Source organism: Oxyura jamaicensis, chromosome 26 (genome assembly GCF_011077185.1).
Source record: "Oxyura jamaicensis isolate SHBP4307 breed ruddy duck chromosome 26, BPBGC_Ojam_1.0, whole genome shotgun sequence".
Classification (NCBI taxonomy): Eukaryota; Metazoa; Chordata; class Aves; order Anseriformes; family Anatidae; genus Oxyura; species Oxyura jamaicensis.
The window spans coordinates 4,858,100-4,882,130 of record NC_048918.1 but is presented as its reverse complement, the minus strand read 5'-3'; the positions used below and the strand labels follow the sequence as shown (position 1 = coordinate 4,882,130).

Sequence of the window (24,031 nt, the reverse complement as noted above, 5' to 3'; positions counted from 1 at the left end):
AAGTTAACAAGGTTCTGCAAAGCAGCGAGCAGCTTCTGGAAGGTTACCCGCTGTCTGTTGTGTAGTCTATGAAAAAGGAGCCAGGTTTATTCTGTCTGCAGAGCAGCATTGTCCAGACTCCAGGCTTGGGGACCCTTGATGGCCCCTCTGAGGACAACACACAGGGGTTTTAGCTTTGTCAGCTTCTCCAAGATGCCCTCAGTGGCTGCAGCATAGTGAGCCCGTGGGTGGGTGGGGGACGCGGTGCGCACAACGGGGACTCTTTTCCCAGCCAGGCACGGGGCTCCTGGGGAACCAGCTCCCTGTTCCTCCCGCAGCTTGATCCACCTTGTGTTTCCCTCTAGATCCTGACAGTGTCAGGCCCCCCGGAGGGAGGCACCAGGGTGACCATTCGCGGCGTGAACCTGGGCCTGGACTTCTCGGAGATCGCCCACGGCGTGCAGGTGGCGGGGGTGCCGTGCACGCCGCTGCCGGAGCAGTACGTCGTCGCCGAACAGTGAGTGGCCTCGGGGACGTCGCCTCTTCCCCAGACTCCAGCTGTGGAAGCAAACCCACAGGAGGGCAATAACTCCTCCAGACCCCGGTGGTTCCTGCACCCGCTCCAGCTCTGCAGAGCAGCAGGAACGGGTCCAGAGATGGATGGTGCCCCTGCGGCTGGGAGGGGACAGGGTGCTTGGATGGTATCTTGGGGGTCAAACAGCCCTTTAAGCTTTCATTAAGTGTTTTGTTCCCTTCCACACGGCAGTTCCTGCTTTGCTAAGCAACTTTTCTGATGAGCACCTTGCTGTTGATGCTGAGCCTCTCTGCCCCCTCCACTCCCCCTCGCACTTGAAATTCAGCCGGCGCTGCTGGCTGCGCGCAGCCATTTGTTAGACATGTGAGGTGGTGACAGCCCCTTAATCCAAATGGGCCTCCGCTGGAGTCAATTCATTTATTTCACTAAGAAAAACGTCAACCAAAAATTACAAAATAGGCATGTAACAGAAGATGGGCGAATAAACCTCCCACGGTGACACCTGGTCCTGCTGCTGCCTGGGGGGATTGCTCAGGTCAGCCATGGTGCTGGGGGTCATCGGTGCCGGGCAGGGGACGTGAGGTGCAGTGTGTGAAGTGTTCCCACGGGCCCTCCGATGTCACCTGCTGGGGGCTAGGGTGGCTGGGGGGATGTGGCAGCTCCCCAGGGGTGGCCACCAGCAGCACGGATGTGCCCCAGCTCTGGCAGCAGCTGGAGGTAGTTGTCATCTGTTGGTGACATCCCATCGGTGGCACCTGGTCTGAGCCCCAGCACAGCAGAGGCGCGCGTCACCGGGACGCGTTGGCACTGGTTTGTTGTTTGCTCACTCCCGGTCACCATTTTCCCCACCTGCAGCCCAAATCCCCTCCGTTTGGAAGCGAGCAGTTGGTTGGTCAGTGTTCTCCGGCCACCGGGTGAAGGGTGCTGTGGCAGCACAGCACAGCCAGCGTCAGCGCAGCCGTGGCTCCGGGTGTGCACTGAGCGCGCCTTTGGTGCTCGTGGCCTGGGCGGTTCTGCTGAGCAGCATTTTGTTTTATTTTATTTTTCAAATAAAAGGCAGAATATTATAAAATTGTCCTCCTTTGATGGTATGAAACCCTGATTTTATAATCATGACTCTAATTATGGCTCTTGAGCTTTCAAAGTTTGTTAACATCATTAAAACATTTACCCTGGGCAGATAACAGCAAGCGTTTGCATGAGAGCTGCCTTTTAAAGATGAATACAGATAAAAGGACCCTCTTAAAGCTTCTGTGGGCAGACTGAATTCCAAGACTGTAATGACTCACCATATGCTCCAGCCACACAATCTATCAGCCAGCAATTAGGTTAATGTTGGTGAAAGGGCCACTTAGCCCAGCAATCAGCACCCTACAGCTCTGCCGAATGCATCATTTTGTAACAAGGTACCTGCTGGGGATTTGGCTTTTATCAGAAATCAGGATCAGGTGTACCGGGGTCACTTGTGCCCCTGTCCCTCGCTGCATTCTGCCTGGTGCTGTACCAGAGATGCGCTCCGTGTCCTCGGCTGCTGCTTCAGGGGACACCAGTTGAGTATTCGGTGTCCCCCCCGTGCCATAGCTCTTGGTGTGTGTATCTCGAGCGGGGCTTTGTTTGCCCACCTGCTGCAGGATGGAAGAATACTGCTCCCAGATTGCAGTCCTCTGCCCTGACCCTTGCTGAAACCCAGCCTCCACTGTGCTGGCTTGCGGGAGGAGAAGTAATGAGGAGGCAGGCGGAGGAGAGAGAGGTGCCCAGGCGACGGCTGGCTGAAAGGCAGAGCAGAACACGTGGCAGATTAAGGCGTGCAGCTGAGATGCTTCCCTTTCTGTTCTGCAAAGGCAGCGTCTCTCTAGGCAACCTGTTTTGATCTGCAGCAATAAGGACTTTCACACGAGAGCTCTTTATTAGCATGTATGTATTTCGTTAGGCCTCCTGGCATCACCTGTGCATGCTGTTTGCAGGTTCTTTTTTCCTTTCGTCTTTTTATTTTAGTTTGCTCGCAGTGAATTTAATGCTGCTGAAGGCTGCTGAAATGCTGCCTTCACAAATTGGATCCTTTCATGCATTTGCACATGATCAGTCGAAAAGCAAGCATTTCCCCTGCCACTTTGCAAAAGCACCTTCAGCATCAGCAGGGAAAGAAAATTCTGGCATTTCCTCTAGCTCTGGCTCTCAGGCCAAGCACTGACAAGCATTTCCTTGCCTTCATCACCACTCCCTGCACCGAGGCAGGTTACTCATATCCTCAGGTTTCCAGCGCTTGGCTCTATGCTCTCAGCTTTCTTCCCAGCATAGACCTCCTTAGGTCTAGCTAAAGACCTCAGCCCGCTGACGTCCCTGTGGATACCCCTCCCTGCATCCATGACAAACGTGCTGGCACAGTGGTGTTCAGTGCTCTCAGCTCCAGGAGGCATCGCCAGCACCCTGGGAGCTTTGGGTGGCAGGGCTCAGCCCCCCCCGACCACCACCGTGCACCCCGGCAGCCCCTGCCCAAGCTCTCGATGCCACTTTGGTGTGCACCCGAGGGGCTGAGCTGGGCGCAGAGGAGCACAGGATCTGTGTCTCTGCTTTCCACTGGCTCCATCCACCAGCGTCAGCATGCTCAGCCCTGTCTCCACGGCAAAGCCTGCTCGCCGCGTCTGTCTCTATCATCCCCGAGCAGGTTTCTCCATTTTTGATTAACTGGGAGACTGCAGTGTGAGCTGTTCCCTTAATGAACTCATCTGTTACTCTAAGGACTTCGCACTCACTTTGCTACTGGCTAATATATTGCCATTAGTGCTCTGCTTTGCTCTGGAGTTTACAGCTTGTAATAATTATGTCTAATTTTGATTTTTTTTCTTTAAATTACTACATGGGGTAAAAATAGACTCAGTAATTAACTTCTTTCAAAGAGGCAGATATCAAAGTTAAAGAGGGGAGAGGGAAAAAAGAAAAAAAAAAAAAGAACCCAGCTCCGCACAGGGCGCTGCTGGCACCTCCTGACAAAGCCTCACTGCGGTGTTTCTGCTTCCAGGATCGTCTGTGAAATGGGGCAGGCGCTTCCAGGGATCAGCTCCGGCCCAGTGCTCCTGTGCATCGGAGAGTGCAAGCCCGAGTTCACGGCCAGGTCCGCGCAGCAGTACTCCTTCGTGGTGAGTGCCCTGCGAGGCAGGGAGCGCCCTGCAAGGCTCGGGCTCTGCAGGGGCACGCGGCGAACGCTGGGGCTCCGACACCAAAAGGCAGCCCCAGGTTTTGCAAATGCTTTCCCCATAATGCTGCACGAGCTGTTTGTTTGGAGCTGCCCCGTCAACGAGCCCAGCTTCTGTGGGTCTACAGGATAGGCAAGATTTAGGTGGGAACCTACAACCAGGGTATCCGCAGCATTTGGTTTCAGCTTTGCACCTCCAAAATAGCGATAACCCTTGACTTGCTGGGCTGGGCTACTCCTTGCGAGCTGCGTTGGTGTACTCAGAGCAGCAGCACTTCGCAAAGCATGCCTGTGTTCTATACTCAAGGGCTTTTCTGAGCATAATCTTGCCAAGGAATTGGAGTCAGGATTCACATTTTTATCCTGTCTTGGGTAAGGAAGAGTGATGAAGGAGCATTGTTACTTTGGGCCTTAGCTAAGGGCAGAAATCTACAGCATTGCTTCTGGTTGGTTTTGAAGGTGTTTGCTTGCCTTTGTACGCACAGCACAGGCACTGGCAGGGCTTTTTGCATGAACACAGAAACACATGGAGGAGAGCAAGCACCTGACTCCACCCTTAACTTTAGGGTCATGAATTTTCCATTTTCTGCACGTGATATTCCATTGTACCTTCAGAAACCAGTGTTACAGGCCAGGAGTGCTGCTGCTCCCAGGGCACCTCCATCGACCTGAGAGCTAAGTGAAGAGATGCAGGGATCACAGATGCCTTCTCTCCTTTGGGTGTTGCCATGTTGCTAGACGAGGTGAAATGTTGCTTAAATACACCAGAACAGCCTCCGATCATCGCAGGGCACTGCCGGTCCCCAGACTGGCCATTAGTTAAAGGCAGATTCCCGCATGGCACAAAAGAGGATGCACTCTTGGTTTGTGTTGAACAATAATCAGGAGCCAGTGGAAGGCAATTGCAGCGATGAATTGTGAACCTTGCAGCAACCTGGTAAGCATATGTCGAGCATTATCCGTTGCATTGTTGCTTCTGATTTTCAGCACCCACTATGACTATTGTTTCTTTTTTCAGGCATCTAAAACTTTGCATATATCATTTCCTTTTGTTACTTGGCCTCTTATTTTTCCTCTGGCGCCGCCACAAATTCCATTACAGCTGGTTTATGCCGTTAAAGTCAGTAGTAAAAGTGATTGGTACCTTAAAGCAGAGCTGTGCTGTGACCCTGGGAGGGTTCGTGCCTTGGTGAGCTCATCTGGTGTCTGCTACCAGGCGGGAGCTGTGCTCGCACCTTAATTACACCCATTTTGTCTGGGGAGGTACTTTGGATATGTAAATCTGTCACAATTATCACCAAATCATGAGCGGAAGATGGAAAATTCTCGTATAGCTTTCAGACCCTCATCCAGTGCCAGCCTCGCCCCAGGACTGGGAGGTTTTGCAGGTCTCTGGTTTGGGCCCTCAGCTCTGCAGCTGCTCGAGGTTGCAGCCCCAGCTTCTGGGCCTGGCAATGCTTTGAATTTTGGGGGCTTGTAAGAGGCTGGAGTTAAGAAATGTGTGAAGTACCCACTCGGGGTGTCCCTGGGCTCCCACGAGCAGCCTGTCCCCAGTGCAGGGCCGGCAGCGGGAAGAAGGAATTTCCCCTCCTGTAAAATTATTCCATAATTATCCACAACAGGGTGGATAGTGTGTTCTTCATAGGAGTGAGGAGTCAGGGTCAAACGGGCTTTTGGTCTGAGCTGCTCTGCAGGCGCTGCGCACCCAGGAACCCCCGGTTGTGTTTGGAAAGGAGCACAAACGCAGCGAGCTGCCAGGCAGGTGGCACCAAGGGAGTGGGGCTGGGAGGCTGCCAGCTGCAGATGAGAGTCATAAAGAGGGTAATGGGGAAGCATTAGTAAAACAATTTGGTTATATCCACTCATGGAAAACAAATAAAAAGGTACCAGCTTTCTGCAAATTCCATTAAGGGGGACAAATAGCTACCAAGAGCGCGAGGCAGGATAAAGAGGTGGCAATGCTGCAATAATATCACTGACAAAACGTCGAGTGGGATGTAAATGCACGCACCGAGGTGTCTTCCCAGCAGCAGTGGGAAACAGGCTCTGCCCCCACAGTGCCAGCATGATGCTGCGCATGAGGCTGGAGCTGCTGGCGCTGTGTTTTGTTAACATGGTCTGGCATTTCCCATTGCCATGCCCTGGTTTTGGTTTTATTTGTTATGTTTTACCACAGCGGCAAACTTTAGACAGTTGTGTTCAGATCTCCATTGTGGCAGTTTGCTTGGTTCGCATTCCAGTTCATTTTTGCATCTGCAGTGCAAGCAGCTGGCTTTATTTATTTATTGAGGAACAAAGGCAAAGGTACTTTATTTTGCCCAGACTGAACTTACAGTTACTTTGCTGAGGTGTGTCTCCTTCACAGCAGGGCTCAACATTTTAGCAGGAGGTTTGTCAGGCGTCCAGGACATGTCTCCATTTTGCTGTTCCTCTTGGAAAAGGGTTTCTTTTTGCTCCCTGGATGCTCCTGGGGTGCAGGCAGGAGCACTGCTGACCTTCTCCTCGTCTTTCCGCAGACACCAGCCGTGATCTTCCTGACGCCCAGCCGCGGCCCCGAGTCGGGCGGGACACTGGTCACCATCGCCGGGCACCACCTGGGCGCCGGCAGCCGCGTCTCCGTGCTGCTGGGGAACCAGAGCTGCACCTTCCAGGGGTAAGGGGCTAAGCCCGGCCGCGGGGCTGCTGTACCTGAGCACTCATCAAAAATTTTTGAGCCTCAAAAATGCATCTGGGATCCCCTGAGAGCTCCCCTGCTTTCATTTATTTTGTGAAGTTGTCATCTTTCCTGTTGTCACTGAGCCTTACTTGGTAAGGGATGGGCACATCTGTATTAGTGCTGGCCATTGCTTCGCTTTAAGGCTGTTAGGTGTTTAACTGGTCCAAAAATCTTGGGCAAACAGCACTCCAGTTGTCAAATGTTTATAGCAGTCCTCAGTACCTGCCCCCAGACTAGTGTGATCTGACAAAAATGTAATATTTATAGAACCACAGAAACATTTAGGTTGGAAAAGACCTAAAGGTCCTCAAGTCCAACTGCTAACCTGGCCCAGCCAAGTCTGCCACTGAATAAATGTTTTGACAAACTTCAGGTTTCTCTTTCCACAGACCAGCACCTCACACAACTTTCGCTGCAGCCCCTGCTGTGGGGGTCAGCCCCTTCCAAAAACTTTCAGAGCTGGGGGGACCCTGAGTGGCGGAGCAGAGCCAGGAACCTCACCCACCTGCTGCCAGGATCACGCACAGCCACGAACCTCCCACGGGATATCTAGGGCAAATTTGCTTTTTACCCAGCAGTGTAAACACCGAGTTGACATTTGCAGGGTTTAATGAGTTTTCTTGAGGCTTAGTTAAAAAAAGATACCAGCAGTGTACATCTGTGTGCATCGCGTACACGCCCTGCACTGGGCGCACCCAGGCGCCCCGGTGCCACTGGGTGCCACTGGGTGCCACTGGGTGCCACATGTGCCCACAAACCTGAGCCAAGTGCCTGAGCCACGAGGCACCAACTCAGAGCCCGTGCCCAGTCCCTGCAGGCTAGGGCTTCCCTTTGCTTTTTCTCTGAGGCTGGCAAGCCTTAGAAATGCCCAGGAACCCCACTGAAGCGGTGTGATGTGTGCAGGGATTCTGCCTTCTAAACCCCAGCTCGGGCTGCCCAGGAGGATCGAAGGAAGTTCCTGGGAATGCAATGACCCCTGGAGGTGAATTTCTCGTCTGGAAGACTGCGAGGTTCCCAGTTATGGGATCTGTGAACGCAGACATGGGAACATGTTGGGATATTAGCAGTGATCATTCCCTGTCCATCTTGAGCCCTGCCAAGCACCACGGGAGCAGGCTGGGGCTTGGCCTTCCTTGCACGTGTCGTGGCACCAGATAAACCTGGCACCATGGTATGGGGCCAGTGGAAATGCCGAGCATCAACAATTATTTCTTCCATCAGCCTCAGAATAGCTAAACAGCTTCTTGGTTTCCATTTCATGGTGTGGATGAGAAGGGGTGGATTATGAAGAGCCTGTTAATAATGAGCAAGTGTTTAGTGGACTTCCTCAGCTCTTGTTGTGTGCCCAGTGTTTGGCTATGTATCCAAGAAAAGGATACAGGAACTGAAGGACATTGGAGGCATTGATTGCATCTGTTGCTCCTTTTATACTTCCTTTTCTTGGTTGATTCCCTTTGCTGAGCCCTGTGCACTCAGGGATGTTTGGAAAGCTCCGAGGTTCTGCCAAGCCCCAGGTGACATGGAAACGCTGCACCACGGAGCCTGTCCTGTGCCAGATAGCACCCATGGGGGTGGATCCCAGCCAGAAGTTCAGAAAGGACACAAGCCTCACACCGCTCCCAGCCCTACAGCTTAAACCCTGGCTGCTGCACTCGTCTCCCCATCATCCCCACCCCAGGAACAGAAGGAGGACTCAGGCATGCATGGAGTGCTCCAGGAGGTCTGGGCATGCCACAGAGAAGCTCTCCGAGTGCTAAGTATTGCAGCCCATCCATCAGCATTTCTTCCTGTATCCGAAGCAGAGATGCCAGATTGGCTCCTCGACGCACACAGGTGACTGCGTTACCATCAGCACAAGCAGCCTGCAAGCCAGCCTGGGGGCAGAATTAGCCTTGTAATAAAATCCCTTAAATATATGATTATATCCAGGCAACCTGCAGATACTGACCTGCAAAACCTGGAAGCGGTCTGAAGTCTCGGCGTGTTCTAATTACCCCAGGCAAGCAGAAACTTAAACAAAACAAGCGGCAGTATATAAATGACTCCATCTTTCTTGAGGGGTCACACTGTGCACTTTGTTTTGCTTGGACTGTTTTGAGGCAATGAACTCCAATTGTACTGGAGGGTGTGGGGGAGCTTGATTAGATGAAGCGGTTCCTAATGAGATTCACTCTAATTACAGCTTCCCCCATTCTCGCGTCTCTGATCGGAGGAGTGGGTAGATTCACCATGACGACACAATAATAGCACCGAAAGCTAATTAACTGCTCGCGGGGAGCGGGGAGCAGCGGTGCCAGCAGCCGTGCGTCACGCCGGGGCTCACGCCAGAGCCGAGGGGCAGGGAGAGGCGGCGCAAACATGCGATGGGAGATAACAGGGATGGGAGGCGGGGGGCACGGGTGGCGAGTGCATCCATAGGAGCAGCCGAGGCTGGTTTGCTTCGGATGCTTCAGGAGCTTGTTGCTATTGCGTCTGTTGCGCTGGGTGGGCATGCAGAGGGGTAAGGCTGGAAGCACCATGGTGCAGTCAGATGCCCTCTGAAACAGCCCGGTGTGGAGCAATGCCCGCCTCAGCAAGGTGATGGGTACGTAAGGAGCTGGAGAGAGAATCACAGCACATAACTCACATGGAGACACCACTGGAAGCACAGCAGTGGGCGTGCTGAATGCGAGCCCCAGCCATTGAGGCACCTCCGCACTTTATGCAGCATCCAAGGATGGTGAGGACCGAGCATGCAGGAGTTGCCAGGTTTTGGTTTAAGTGCCGTAACAGCAGCGAGATGCTGAAGAGCTGCCTGTCGTCTCCCCTTTGCTGGCAGAAGAGGAGCCAAAGCTCAATGAGCCATGGAAGCAGCATGGCCTTTCCCACACTCGGGGTGAGAGCAGAGACGCAGGCTTGGGCGCGAGGCTCCCAAGGACGAGGCTCCAGCACTGCACGCCGAGCAGCGGCACTGCCAGGCTGTGTGGCCATGAGCAGCCCCATCCCCACTGTGATTCCCTTGGCCCTGCAGCAGGACATCAGAGCCTGTTCTCCTTTTCCATGCACTGCCCAATTCCCTTGTGCTTTGCCAGCCCCGTGCTTCCCAAGCCGGGGCTTCCGCGGGTCCATCCCGCTGCTCACGAGGTCCCGTGTGTGCAGTGGGGTGGGGAGGGGAAGAATTTGGCTTTCGAGAGAGTTTACGCATCCCGTTTAAAAAGCAGCCATCTGTTTTCACACGCCCAGCAGAAGGCAGCAGGTTCAGAGAGGGATGCGGGAGGCTGCAGTTTGGCACAAAAAGTGCTTTTTGCTTCTCTTCGGGGAGGCAGGCGGAGCCCCCACTCATGTGGAGCTCTGTCCTTCCTCCCATGTCTCAGCAGCTCAGCACCTTTGTGGGTTTCAGAGCATGGGGCCAAGTGAGGGGCCAGCCTTGGTGGGAGCTGCAGGGCTGCCCCACGGGGATGGCTTAGGGTGCTGCCCACTGACTCTCCCCCTGCTCCTCTCCTGCACAGGCGGTCCACAAACGAGATCGTGTGCATGTCGGCGCCGTCAGCCCACGGCCTGGGGCCTGTCCACGTCTCCGTGAGCGTTGACCGGGCCCAGCTGGAGCAGACTTTGCTGTTCGAGTACATCGACGACCCAAAGGTGCAGCACATCGAACCCGAGTGGAGCATCGCGAGGTAACAGAGCTCTGACAGCAGGTCACGGGGTGACCTCGCCTGGTCTGGTCATCTCTGGGTGAGGATGAAAGGACAGTTGGGAATTACATGTCCCATCCAGAGTCCTGCATTTGTCAGTGCTAGACGTCTGCAGCAATCGTGTTTACTGAAAATCAGGTCCAGAGTTACCAAAGTCGTTGTAATTACCAAGGCAATTACAGCAATAGCAGCCCTCACCGAGATTCTGGGAGCACGAATAAAGCCCCAAGAACGCTTCCATCTGCTGAAGAAGTGCACAATTGCTCATTAAAGGCTTCTTTTTGTAGTTGGGGGATAAAACAAAACCAGCAGCCACCAAGAAAGGAAAAAGCTGATGCTAATCAAAACGCACTGTTTATCCAAGATTGACTGCTAGGAACAGCGGCAGGCGCTGTCACGTCGCTGTGACGTGGTCGCTGCTAAAAACCCTGGGCTCTGCTCATCCCCTGGCACTGCTTTAATGGCTGTGCTCACGAGGGATGTAACAGAGCCGTTCATCTCAAATTCCAATTATTTTTTAAAATTGCCCATGAAAGAAGGAAGTGTCTCGCAGCTCTGCAAGATGTTTGCTTTGAGTCCCAATTCAGGATTGCCGTTTGGTTGGGGTGAGATGGGTTTGATGGGCTTGTCAGAACTGCTAAGAGATGATCTGAGCAAAACCGCCAGCCTCTGCTGTAGAGGAGCTGGAGATTTGTGTGAATTTGGGCCGTGCTGCTGCAATGAACAGGAAAAGCCAGGAGGGGAAGACACTTGTGGTGTCTGCTGCTCAGGTGCAGCGCGCCCACCCCCTGCCACCCATGCCATTTGTCGTGCGCTGCCACGTTCCTCAGAAACATTGCTGCGTAAGCCATTGATGCTGTGACTAATTTATTGTTCTTCTTAGTTAGTCTTGGCTCAGTTGTTTTCTTTGGTCCCATTTCTTGTCCTGCTGCCTTGCGGGGAGGAGGCAGGCTCACCAACTCGTGAGCCGCCACTCAGGTTGGGCTGCACCTCCCCGCTGTCACCCGGTGCCCCCACGTCTTTATGAGCACCTTTCTGAGACCAGCGAGCATCCTCATTGCCAGGCACAGCCCCAGCCCCATCCTGCTGCCGGTCACTAACCGCCTGTCTCCCGGTTCTCCGCAGCGGGCACACGCCTCTGACCGTCACCGGCTCCAACCTGGACGTCATCCAGGAGCCGCGGATCCGCGTCAAGCACAACGGCAAGGAGTCCGTCAACGTAAGTGCTGCTGCTGGGCTGCATCCCCGTGCCGAGCCGCACAGCAGGACCCCTTCTTCTTGTACAGTACAGACAAGAATTGTACCTCCAGTACACTTGGGAATTATTTTGACCCGGTAAAACTGAAAAATACTGCTTCTACGCTGTGATCTTTCTGACCAGACCTGTATTATCTTGGAAAGGGCAAATCAGTTAGCAGTCTTTTCCTATTCACTTTCTCCCTTCCCCCTGGAGACCCTTTTCTTCTGAGCTCTTTTTAAAAACATCTAATTTTGTTGTTAGCAGTTGCAGTTACACTGTTACAAAAATAATTCCGAAGACAGAATTGAGCAAAATTAAATCTTCCACTTAGAGCTGGGCCCTTGCTGCTCTGTATGGCGAGAGTCTCATAAATCATTGGCTCCCGGCTCCCAGGGCTGGAGGAGCTGCGGGTGTCCTCAGCCCAGCAGGAGCTGACCTCCCTGCTACCTCCACCCCGGGCTGCCAGGGGATCGTTCCTCTCTTCCCCAGCACCAGGGAACTGCCTCTAATCACCAATTTGTAGCAGAGACCAGGTATTCATTAAGGGTCTGCTTCAAAGCTGGCATTGCCCACGAGGATGCAACAAGAAAGGAAAAGAGCAAGCGATCGGGTATGCAATCCTCCAGCTGCCTTAAAACACCTCTTGCTTTGAAGCTTTCTCCATCTCTGCTCCCGTGCCTGTGTGCTGGCTGGAAGGGAAGCAAATTCCCCCAACCTCCGGGCGCAAAGTGCTGAGCCTGGATGAAATGTATCCAGCGAAGCTTGAATCCACTGGAGTTTTCAGGGAGCATTTAAGGACTGAGAACATCACTGTGCAAGTCAGAACTCACCAGCACAGGGATGAGTTTTTCCCTGCTGCTGCTCACAGGTCCCAGAAAAGCATTTTGTCCTCCCTGCAGGTCTGCAAGGTGGTGAACGCCACGGCGCTGGTGTGCCTCGCGCCCACCCTGGCCCCCGAGCACCGACCCGGCCTGGACGCCGTCGAGCGGCCCGACGAGTTCGGCTTCATCTTTAACAATGTGCAGTCCCTGCTGGTCTACAACGACACCAAGTTCATCTACTACCCCAACCCCACGTTTGAGCTCCTGAGCCCCACCGGGGTGCTGGAGCAGAAGCCGGGGTCGCCCATCATCCTGAAGGTAAGAGACCTCTGCAAGCCTGGTGGGATGCTGTCAGTGGCCTACTCAGGCCATGCAGAGGGGGGCTAAATAGGGTTTTGTACATGTGCATATCATACAGCTCTTCGTAAGGTAAAAACCAGTCCCATATAGTCGGATCTGTAAAGCTGTAACAGCTCTACATGCAGTGGCTGTGCAGAATCCGTATCTCCAGAAGGAAGCAGGGCTTCTGCTAAGGGGACCCAGAAAGCAGGGGGTGAGGGAGGAATTTTGTCCCCCTTTGGAAAATGAGAAACACCCGGAGGAGCCCCATCTATGAAAACCAGAGAAACACACCGCATCTCTGTACAGTCTTCTCCACCTCTGTTGCCAGGGCAAAAACCTGTGCCCGCCCGCTCCCGGGGGAGCGAAGCTCAACTACACGGTGCTGATCGGAGAGACGCCCTGCGCCGTCACCGTCTCTGAGACCCAGCTGCTGTGCGAGCCTCCCAACCTCACCGGACAGCACAAAGTGACGGTAGGGACCGGCCGCTCCACTTGGCAGCCCTTCCTCCCTGCCTCCTCCTCCTCCTCCCTGCCCTGCTTGGTTACCAAGTTCATTTCCCTGTCCAAGGACTGAGTAGGATTGTAGATCTTTATGGCTAAGCTTAAAATATTGGAAGCTTAAAATATTGATGTGGAAACATCTTATTGCCTCCTTGAGACTCACTGCCCGCTGTCAGAGCTTTCCAGAATAAGTACAGCGTTCGGCAGCAGTTTCCATCCTTTCTCTGGTGTTGCTCGCTGTCCCTGCAGGAACGGCGAGGCGAGTGTCAGTGCGCTGCATTCCCCCCCCTGCAGAACAGGGAAGCATTTTGTTAGTCCTCATAGCCAGACCCGATTTGCCAAGAGGATAGACAGAAGGTTTTGGCTTTTCCTGAGGCAGAAGGAGCCAGCAGTGTCTGAACACCGGACTGCCTGGATCAGCAGCCCCGTCCAGGCTGACAGTCGGTGCCTTCGCTTCGGTTTTGGGCACTGCTGCCTTCCCTGATCCACTCGCAGACCAAGCACGCAGCTGCCGAAATGCTTGAGCAGAGCCCAAATGAGATTGTAATTGTGATTTATTTCTCTTGAAGTTCAGCATCCAAACCACATTCAGATTATCACAGCGTGACGCACAGCAGCGCAACCTGGCCAGGAGCTGCTCGCATCTGTGGCCCGGGCATGGCCAAAAAAAGCCAGCGCCGCCACCGTCAGCCTCAGCCTCGTTCTGTGGTGTTTGCCCATGGCTCTTCCCCTCTCCTCCTTCCTCCCTCCCCATTTGCTCGTGGTTCTTGTCAGGGCAATTGTCACCGGGTTGCTAATGTCCACGGGTTACAAAAGGGGCCTGAAAGCTGTAAAATGAAAGTCAAATGGAGCCATCAGATAAAACGAACAAAGCCCTGATAGCGGAGGGCTGGCACATTTATCATGACTCCCTGCCTTCACAGGAGCTGCACCTTTTGTTGCTGACAACGAAACAAAGCCTTTCTGGCCGAGGCTGTGTGGTGCCTCTTCCCTAGGTGGCTGTAGGGCATCTCGGGCCAGGAAAGAGGGGCTTTGGGACAGGATAACACCCCAGTAGAAGCCGCTGCTCACCCCTGCTGTGTTTTGTAGGTGCGCGTTGGTGGCATCATCTTCTCCCCTGGTTCGGTGAGCATCAGCTCTGACAGCCTCCTCACCCTGCCGGCCATCGTCAGCATCGCAGCCGGCGGCAGCCTGCTCCTCATCATCGTCATCATCGTGCTCATCGCCTACAAGCGCAAGTCCCGGGAGAACGACCTGACCCTCAAGAGGCTGCAGATGCAGATGGACAATCTGGAGTCCCGGGTGGCCCTGGAGTGCAAGGAGGGTCAGTACTGCGCTGCACCATGTGTGGATGTCAGCCCTCCCTCACCCCTGCAGCCCTTCCCCTCCCTTTGCTCAGCTCCATGGGAATCAGTCCCTCCCTGTGCATTGGACTCCCTGCCCCAGCCCTCGCCTCGTCCCAGCCACCTGATGTTACAGGGGTAACTGGAGGGCTGGGACAGAAACCATTTGTCGTGTCGTACATCCCTGCGAATGGCTGAATCCAGCTGGAAAGGCATTTAGTGGATGAAAAACAAATAAATAGAAAGCTGCAAATCTCATAGTGTGACCTCTGGATGTATCGATAGGTGCATTGGGTTTGTTCGGCTGATTTTAAAAGGGTAGCCTTGAAAGTGTGAGACAAAGCAGGAGTTATGTTCAGGACAGCCCACAGCCTCGGCATGGACATGGCCTGGCTGGGCCAGTGTCTTGTGCTCTGGAGAACGCACAGCAGGGCACACGTAGAGCCGAGACATCCACGTCGAGGTCATGTCACGAGAGGAGGAATAAATTCCTTCCTGACCCCTGCAGCAGGCAGTTTCTGCTTGGATTTGATCTGCATCAGATTTGATTTTTTGGTAACTGGTGGTGAAGGAGGAGGAGGAGGACGGAAAATAAGGGAGGCACTAAGTTATGGAAATAGATCCTCGTTTCTATCTGCAGCCTTTAAAGGTGTTTTAGGTGTGTGTACACAGGTGTGTACACAGGTGTGAACTGCATACAAATTAATAAGCATCTTTTGTTCTCGGCGTCTGTTCTCTGCAGCCTGTGCTCTCGGCTGCTGAGGGTGATTCTCCGAGGGTGAGGGTCTGAGCTAGTGGCAAGGTCTGCTCGGCGTCCGCTGCGGGTGTGGGGGCAGGCAGTCCGCCCCGAGCCTCTGCCCCGCAGCCTCACCTCCCCAAGCTTGTGTCTGACTGTGCTTCTCTTTGTGTTCTCCCCAACAGCCTTTGCAGAGCTGCAGACAGACATCAACGAGTTAACCAGCGACCTGGATCGCTCCGGCATCCCCTACCTGGACTATCGGACGTATGCCATGCGGGTCCTTTTCCCGGGCATCGAGGACCATCCCGTCCTGCGGGAGCTGGAGGTAATGGACGGGCAGTGCCCTCCACACCGAGTCTTGGCAGAGGCCCTGGAGTTATTAGCAGGATGAGCCCCGAGCACATTTTAACGAAGAACCCGGTGTTGTATCACCATCACACACTGCTTGCTTCCTCTTTCCCAGTGCTGCTTTAGTTTTCTTTTATCGGTTTGTGTATTGCTGTAGGCCAGCAGCAAAGCAGGCCAGGACATTCCTGGTGTCCTTCAAAGCCGCCTCCTGCTGCTGTTCGCAGCGTGCCCACAGGAGGGCAAGCGCCTGGCCGAGGCAAGGCTGGCCTCTGGCTGTGCCGTCAGCAACTTGCTCCTCTCTAGAAGGGCTTTACTGAGGTGCCAGAGTGCTCATTGCGAGGGCTAATTAATATTTGTGCATCAGATTAGATTCCTTCCCAGCGCGGAGCAGTTGCAGCCATTGAGCCAGCATCCCCAGCTGCGCTCCCGTGCCCCGAGTGTCCTGGTCCCACACGTTTCCTTTGCTGCTTCGGTCGCCGACTAAGCTGATGCACCAGCAAACAAATATGAATGTTTCTTATTTGTTTTACTCATGGAAAACAGAACTGCAGAAGTGATAAATGTGTTGCCAATTACACAGTTGCTTAATTACGTAACGTCAGTAAAACCAATACATAAGTCTACCAAGATGTTTGGTAAAGTGTTGCTTAACGCTGTTCATCATTTCCATTCGTAATGAATTACTCGAGTCTGGAGCTGGCTGAAAGCCTCAATTAATTTTTTATACTTGTCCCATAATAAAGCAATAGTCTAAATTGGTATTTAATTTACTTATAAGAGTGTCACTTTTTGTGCAGAACAAGCAAAATCGTACATCATTTATAGGGCCGTTAGCCTCAAAGCAGCAGCTTCATGGCAGGCAGAGTGCTCGGAGCAGTGATGGAGATGTGCTGGAGGGCTCGGGGAGCGCAGGAACGGTGATGTTAGCACTGGCTAACCGTGCAGACCACGTCTGAGGTGCTGAGAGGCAGAGTTTGGGTATTTCTTGTGCACCCGGGGCTAAACCAGCCACACAACCCTTGGTCCCCATGGCAGCACCAGCAGGGCTGTGGGGCACGGAGTGGTGTCCCCGTGGCAGTTTGCTCCGTCCTGGGCAGGAACAGCAGCATCAGCCCTGCTGTCATCACCCCGCTCTTGGGGGATGCTGCTGGTCCCAGTGCCTTGGTCTGAAACTGATGGGCTCCGTTGTCCTGTGCCAGTCCCGTGGTGGGCTGCACGGAAAGCTCGGGGCTGTGCTGTGCACGTGGTCCCCTCCAGTCCCTTGCCCTCCTGATAGGTGCTCTCCTCCACCGCAGGTCCAAGGGAACGGGCAGCAGAGCGTGGAGAAGGCGCTGAAGCTCTTTGCCCAGCTGATCAACAACAAAGTCTTCCTGCTCACCTTCATCCGGACGCTGGAGCTGCAGCGCAGCTTCTCCATGCGTGACCGCGGCAACGTGGCCTCGCTCATCATGACGGGGCTGCAGGGCAGGCTGGAGTACGCCACCGACGTGCTCAAGCAGCTGCTCTCCGACCTCATCGAGAAGAACCTGGAGAACAAGAACCACCCCAAGCTGCTGCTGCGCAGGTAGCGCGGGGCCGGAGGGGCCAGGGCTGCGGGAGGGCGGCATGGAAAAGGGCACCCTGTGCTCTGCCCGGGGGTTTCGTTCCCACTGCCAGTCCCATCGGATAGAGGGCTGTCCCATCACAGCAGGGAGCTGAGGGGCACAAAAAGTGGGGTTCACTGTCCCACCACGCCAAGCAGCACCCTGTGGGTGGAGGCAGGAAGAGGAGGAGGCAGCAGCTCTGTGCCTGGAGGGATCGAGATGCAGCAGCTTCAGCCTTCGCACCAGGCTTCTGGCTTTTAGGACAGGATCCTGCTTTGTTTGGTGTCTGACTGAGGACTGAGGGCTCCTGTCTCCCATCAGCCGGGGTGTTCTCATTGTGAGCAGATTGTTAAAAATCTAGTTGGAAGAACAAACCCATCAGGTCAGCAGTGCCGGGGATTGTCCCTGTGCCTCCAGGGAAAGGCAAGCTATCCCTGCTGGGTGTCCCCACCACTCCTCTGCAGCCCAGGCACCTCAGTGACCCTCACCCCCTGTCTTTTTTTTTTTTTTTTTTAATTTTTAAATAAAAAGGGGGGGTTATCCTCACAGCTCCCAGGCTGGGTGCAGCAGGGACATTTGTGTTTCACAGCTGGAAAGGAGCTCGAGCATGGGTTAGGCAACTAACCCAAGGTCATGCAGGGAAATGACAGAAAGAAAAGGGGGGAAAGGGTTTATAAATACAGGCTGGATGAGCCTATAGGCTAGGCCAAGAGAAGGCAACACCCTGTTCCCTGCATCGTGAGCTGCTGCCATCCCGTGTCCTGCTGGATCCTGTCCGTGCTGCCGACTGCAGCTCCTCTGGCATCATGCTGGGGCAGGCAGCCGAGGGGAAGGGAAGGATTTCAGAGCTCCAGGAAAATTTCAGGGATTCCTCCAGCCGTAATGAATATGCTTGACAGGAAATTGCTTTAAATCTGGCTATGTTTGCGGAGGCAATAACTCATCTCAGAGAAGGAAGCCGTCTTAATTTCCCCCGTGGTTTGACGAGTCGCTGGGAAGGCGCCTTCTGCCTCAGCCATCAGTAATGACTCTGCCGTGCTCCAGGAGTACGAGGCTGGCGATCAGAGCCCTGCCCGCTCTGGCTGGCGAGGCAGCATGCTGTGACCGGCCGGAGCTTGTGTGCGGCATTCTCCTTGTGCTGGGAGGTCAGAGGCCAGGGAACAATGACAGACACAGCTCTGACGTGAGAAGGGTTCAGGTCTGCTGTCCCAGAACCACCCAGGACAGGAGCTGAGCCAGAAGCCAATGTTCTGCTGCTTTAAAATGGGTGAGAGGAGGAGAAGCCAGGCTTCATGCGGTGGTCGCATTGGCAGCACAGTGCCAGCAGGAGCCCAGGAGCAGAGCTGGGTGCACACTGCCCATGGAGCAGCCCTGCAGGGACAGCCCCGTGCTGCTCCTGGTCTGCTGCGAGCGCTAGTGTCAAGCAGGTTCTGAACATCAAGTGGGCTCTGAAGGGAGGTGTCTGCATGGGGACAGGAATCCTGCTCTGTGCCTGTTGCTGCACTAAGTCCCTGGGGGTTTCTGGAGCAGCCTGGGGTTGGGATGCTGTGCCCCACACTACCTGCAGCCCCACGGCATGCCTGCTGCGTGTGTTTGTAACAGGGCTCTGCTCTATGTCCTGCCTTGGTATTGCTGTGTGATGGCAAAACTCCTGTCACTTCTTTATGAGGGGCCTCGCTGGGGCATTTAATCTGTGACACTCTTCCCCATGACACTGAGCTCCCGGTGCCAGCCAGGCGAGCCAGGCTGCTGGAGGAGCCGCGGTCGTGCTCTCCGTTCCTGCTGGCAGGTGGCACACACCCACCCACCCACACTCACCCACACCCACACACCTCCCCTTGTGTGTCTGCACACACACCTCCCTCTGCGCATCTGCACACCCAGCCCTACACGCGCCCGCTGCTCCGAAAGATCATCCATGGCCCAGGGGGAGAGCAGAGCAGTAAATCAGCAGCCATCTCCCTGCTACACTGGAGCCAGTTCTTGTTCTATGATGACATGCTCTGCTGTTTCAATTACGACAAGCGGGGTGAGGGCTAAGCTGCTCCATGCCCCGCTCTGCCCAGCCGCTGTGCCTGGAGCACGGCCCCCGCAGGGCACCACGTCCCGTGCCCGCCCGACCCCGGTGCCGAGGTTTTCAGTGGATACGTGGGATGCAGGCACTCAGCCCTCACCAACCAACTGGCCGCGGGACTGAGATAGCAGACCCCAGGTGGTGAAAATAGCGGTCCTGTCTGGCTGCCTCGTGATGACAGCAGCAGCAGGACCCTGCAGGACCCCAAAGCGCTGCTGTTGCGTTTTGCTCCGAGTTGGTCTTGAGTGAACAGCCACAGAGTGAGACGCTGCTTATTTTTATTTTTTTGAGCTCTCTGGTGGCAGCAGTTGCTAATCAGCACTCAGTTCTTCCTCTCTTTCTTCTTTGTTTTTCCCCTCTCTTTCCTCCGCTGCTGCCCCTCGAGGGAGACAGCAAAAGAGTTGGTATTAAACCAAATAGCTGCTGTGGTTCCTGGCACAGAGAGCAGGCAGCGGTTGGGAGACCTAGATAAAGCAGGGAGAATTAATAAAATACATATTTATTTTGGGGTTCTCTCAGCTCCTTTTGTTAGTTTTGTTTCATTCCTAGTGCCTCAGTGGGTCAGGGGAGCGGCCCAGCCTTTGGTTGCTGGCATCGGACCCCCAGTGGAAAGTCCTCGCCGGAGCGTGCTTTGCCCTTGTTCTGTGGTCAGTCTGAGATGAGCTTTCTCCAAGTCTAGGGATTGTCCCCTGCCGCGTTAATCTTCAGGAGCTTATATTTTATTTTTAGAGGCAGATCCAAACGGCATTGCAGGCGGCAGCCCAGACGCAGCGTACAGGCAGTGCCTGCTGGGGTGGCAGCACAAAGCTCGGCAGCCCCCTGCCCGCTGCGCAGGGCAGAGCTGGCTCCTGCCAGGGGCTGGGGACTCCCCCCCAGGGGTCCTGCTCAGGCCCAAAAGTCTCGCTGTGCCACAGGAGGCCAGGGGCAGTAAGGACAGGGGACGTGTTTGCAAGGAGCCTGCTGCGCCCAGCAGGGCTGAAGGCTCTGAGCAGCCTCAGCTGGCATAGGACAGTGATGATTAACTTCTTAATTGGTGGCAGTCCCCAGAACTGTTGCACTGCAAATGTCTCTCAATGTCAAGGTGAGAGTAAGATTCAGCACTCGACGGTGAGGAGAAGTGGGACTGGACAGCTTCGGAGCTGCTTGTTTTTTTGCTGCTCCATTCAGATGATTTTTTATTTCTGATGAAGAAGCAGAAGGTAACAGCCAGCCACGGGGGTACCCCTCTCCCTGACAATATGTGTTCATTTTCTGTGTTATTCTCCTATTCTTTAACATGGCTGTGGCACTTTCTGTGGCTTGTGGCTGGCTGGCGCAGCTACGGCAGCATGCTCGTGGTTCTCCTCCTTAATTGGGTACCGGAAACGTTTTAAATAGGTGAACCACTCATGTGTCAGTTTGTAGGATGAGTTTTTAGGCAGTTAATCAATTCAAGCTCCAATTCTTTGGGGATCTGCAGACGTTTTCACAAATTTCTGGCAGATGTTGTGATCGTAGGAGATGATAGATAACGTAACCCCTGGGTTGGTGGTTTTTTTTGCAGGCTGGTGTCAGCTTTTGTTTGCTGAAATCTGTGGTTCCCATTTATACTTGATCCGCTTGACTTTGTGATCAAACCCAGTTTTTTTCCATTAAATGCCATCATCTCCAAACATGCTGTATGCTGTATAAATACATACCGAGAAGCAGTCCCTAATTCAAGTCAGCAGAGCAGCTGGGGAAGAACAGAGAAAATGGGTCACGAGGAGGACTGGGACTGGCAGGACCCCCGTGCTTTGCCCTGGCTGCTGCAGCACCTCACCACCCTTGTGCAGGGCAGCCCGTCTGCTCGGCAGGCTGGGGGCACGGTATCCCACGGGCAGTTTGCAGGAATGGCAAGGTGTGGGCCATGAGATGTCCTGCCAGCAGCACAGCCATCATGTCCTGTCCCAGGAAAAGGCACCGTGGTGCTTTAAGGAAAGTCCCGCGGTCCTGCAGAGCCAGCGTTAAAAACTATCATTAGGAGGCATTGTATTTAAATTAGAAATAATCTCGGGCACAATGTGGGGAGAGGATGCTGGGTGGGACTGGGGAGAAAGCTGCAATTTTCCTGCCATTGTCATTCTGCTGTCCCTGATTGCCAGCCACCGCTGCAAATCCCAGTGATTTACTGCGCCAAGCTGTAATTTGCACCATGTGCGAGGAGCCGAGTGTCACCAGGCTCCCTGTCACTGTCAGGGCTGTGACAGGCTGTCAGCTGGGCACATGGGGACAGCGCTGGCTGGGCTGGCCTCATCCTGCTGCCTGCCTGCACCCGGAGCTGGGCTGGGCTGGCGGTGGTGCTGTGAGCACTGTACCCACTGGTGCAGGGAGCAGGAGGGAGGATGCTCGTCTGCTCCCGTCTCTGGCTGTTCCCACTTCCTGAGGCTGGTTTGCAAAGGGAGAGGTGGTTTGGCTTTGTCCGTAACGTGCATCTCCTCCTGGCTCCCCTAGGACGGAGTCGGTGGCCGAGAAGATGCTGACAAATTGGTTCGCCTTCCTCCTCCACAAGTTCCTCAAGGTAAGGAGGGATGGAGCTGGGCCCCCCCACTGCTCTGCTGTCCCACCTGCACAGGCTGGAGCTGGGCTCGCAGCTCCTCTGTCAGGCTCCAAGTGAAATGACACAACAAGGCAGCTTTGAGTGATGTTGCTTGAAAAAGCCTCATGCAGTGGATTTTCTACTGCTTCCCTTGAGCACTGTTTAAAGGCTCTCCTTGGGAGGTTTTCTGCTCTTCTGCTTAATGTTCCCTGGCTTTGGTTATACCTCGAGTCACCTTGCTGTATTCTCCAGAGTACCCCAAACTGTCCCCTCTTGAGGGCTTGCACCTCTCTAGTACTTAGGGGCCGTTCTCACTTACACCTCCATGCCTGGGCTTTCATATTCTTGAACTTTATTTTCGGTTTTGGAAGCCCCCCAGAATTGACTTTATGAGGATGAACAATGAGATCAAGATCTCAGATCCCCATTTTACAGCTTTACAGACTGAGCAGTGCTCCCAAGCCAAAAACAACACACCCACCCAGCAGTGGAGCTCGCAGTTTTGGCCACCCTCTCCAGGAGCTGCTGGGGGCTGAGCCTGAATTGCACATGTGCTAGCGATTAGGGCAATGGGACCGTGCCTCTGCTGAAATCAGTCACGTGCAAAGTCTGTCTGCGGGCCAGTGGTCCTGGAGGAGATGCACCTTCACCTCCATGTTAGTTTTGCTGTCTGTCTCGTTGGTAGGAGTGTGCCGGGGAGCCGCTCTTCATGCTTTACTGTGCCATCAAGCAGCAGATGGAGAAGGGCCCAATCGATGCCATCACGGGGGAGGCCCGCTACTCCCTCAGTGAGGACAAACTGATCCGGCAGCAAATCGAGTACAAGACTCTGGTGAGTGATCCCTGGCAATGTTGCCATGAACTGCTCCTGTCCTCCCAGCTTGGACGTGAGCCCTTCTTGCCTGTAGGCCATGGGTGAGGGCACTGCCGTGAAACAGCGGTGTTGCCCTGCAGGAAGGCCTCGTGCTACCAGACCCAGGCCTGAGGCAGCAGTGTCCCTAGCTGAGCTATGTCCCAGCAGCCTGAGCTATGGTTTTGAAAGGCAGGATTGGAGGGGAGCATTTTATCTCCTGTGCATCGACCATTGGCCTCCTTCTAGCAAAGGGAGGACTGCTGGACTCTGGTCTGAAGCCCCTCAGAGAATGGTGTGGTTCCCCTTCCTTTCCAGATCCTGAACTGCGTGAACCCAGACAACGAGAACAGTCCAGAGATCCCCGTGAAGGTGCTGAACTGTGACACCATCACTCAGGTCAAAGAGAAGATCCTTGATGCTGTGTACAAGAACGTCCCCTACTCCCAGAGACCGAGAGCTGTTGACATGGACTTGGGTAGGAGCCCCCCGCCTGCTGGAGGGAGTGGGTCAGAGGGCGGTGTTAGCAGGGATCCTCAGAGGGTTTTGCTGCCCAGCAGTTGGGCAGATGTTGTTATCAGAGTGGGTCAAGCCCACAGGTGCCCTTTCCCTCCCTGACTGCATGGCTCTTGTCTCTCCTGCAGAGTGGCGGCAGGGCCGGATAGCGCGGGTGGTCCTGCAGGATGAAGACATCACCACCAAGATTGAAGGAGACTGGAAGCGCTTGAACACCCTGATGCATTATCAGGTGAGAAACCAGCCCTAGCAGGCAGCTTCCAGGAAGCTGCCAGGAGGAAGGAGAAAAGAAAAGCAGAAATTTAATTTTCCAAGTGTCTCGCCTACCGAGGCAGGTGGGGAGGTCACATTTGTATGATAAACCTGACTGCTTCAATGTGCTTCTGCATTAGACAGGAAAGCAACCTTGACATGGATCTTAAAGAAACTAGCAGAGGTGAAAATTGGCTAAATTAAAACCACCAGCCGTGCTGGTGAGATAGACGGAGCTGGGAGAGGGCTGAGCTGTTGCTGCTGGAGCCGCAGGGCCGGGTGGGGATGGCGCAGAGCGGGACAAGCAGGAGAGCTGCTGGGGGAGGAAGAGGAGTTTGTGCCTTCCTTCCAAGTCCCAGGCCTAGTTCTGAGCCAAGTCCCAGGAGTTTTGCCCCTGAAGCCATGTAAAACCAAGCTAGGCAGTGAGGAGGCTCTATTTTGCATTGGCCAAGGTGAGCTAAGAATTTTTTGCCATCCTTAGCTTTTGCAGCACAAGCACCCTGGAGGAGGAGCGTGGTGGTGGGAATGGACTGCTTAGGGTGTGTGAGGTGTACAGAGAGGTACAGGCGGAGCTGAGGAAGTCTGAGAAAGGAATTAGAGGCTTTTTCTCCAAGGCTGGCTGCAGCAGAGGATAACTGCATTAATTGGGACTGGTAACCTACTACTGTCCATCACTAACTACGCAGCAGTGTTCAGTATTTAATCTGGCATCCCTCCCTGTTTATACACCATCGTGAGTCCAGCAGTGTGACTCGCGCTGTGTAAGCT

The 24,031-nt window shown here is 54.2% G+C and overlaps 1 protein-coding gene across 2 annotated transcripts in view; it reads left to right on the top strand.

Annotated features, from left to right (window-relative positions):
- PLXNA2 (plexin A2) overlaps positions 1 to 24,031 on the top strand; it is a 153,503-nt gene that overhangs the window by 118,471 nt on the left and 11,001 nt on the right. For both annotated transcript variants that reach the window (XM_035346793.1, XM_035346794.1), the window contains exons 13-26: positions 345 to 496; positions 3,534 to 3,651; positions 6,224 to 6,360; positions 9,912 to 10,079; positions 11,223 to 11,316; positions 12,237 to 12,476; positions 12,829 to 12,972; positions 14,091 to 14,325; positions 15,266 to 15,408; positions 16,727 to 16,995; positions 21,561 to 21,627; positions 22,331 to 22,477; positions 22,814 to 22,973; positions 23,140 to 23,243. In XM_035346793.1, the coding sequence (XP_035202684.1) occupies positions 345 to 496; positions 3,534 to 3,651; positions 6,224 to 6,360; positions 9,912 to 10,079; positions 11,223 to 11,316; positions 12,237 to 12,476; positions 12,829 to 12,972; positions 14,091 to 14,325; positions 15,266 to 15,408; positions 16,727 to 16,995; positions 21,561 to 21,627; positions 22,331 to 22,477; positions 22,814 to 22,973; positions 23,140 to 23,243 (2,178 nt within the window). The remainder of the gene's footprint in view (positions 1 to 344; positions 497 to 3,533; positions 3,652 to 6,223; positions 6,361 to 9,911; positions 10,080 to 11,222; positions 11,317 to 12,236; positions 12,477 to 12,828; positions 12,973 to 14,090; positions 14,326 to 15,265; positions 15,409 to 16,726; positions 16,996 to 21,560; positions 21,628 to 22,330; positions 22,478 to 22,813; positions 22,974 to 23,139; positions 23,244 to 24,031) is intronic.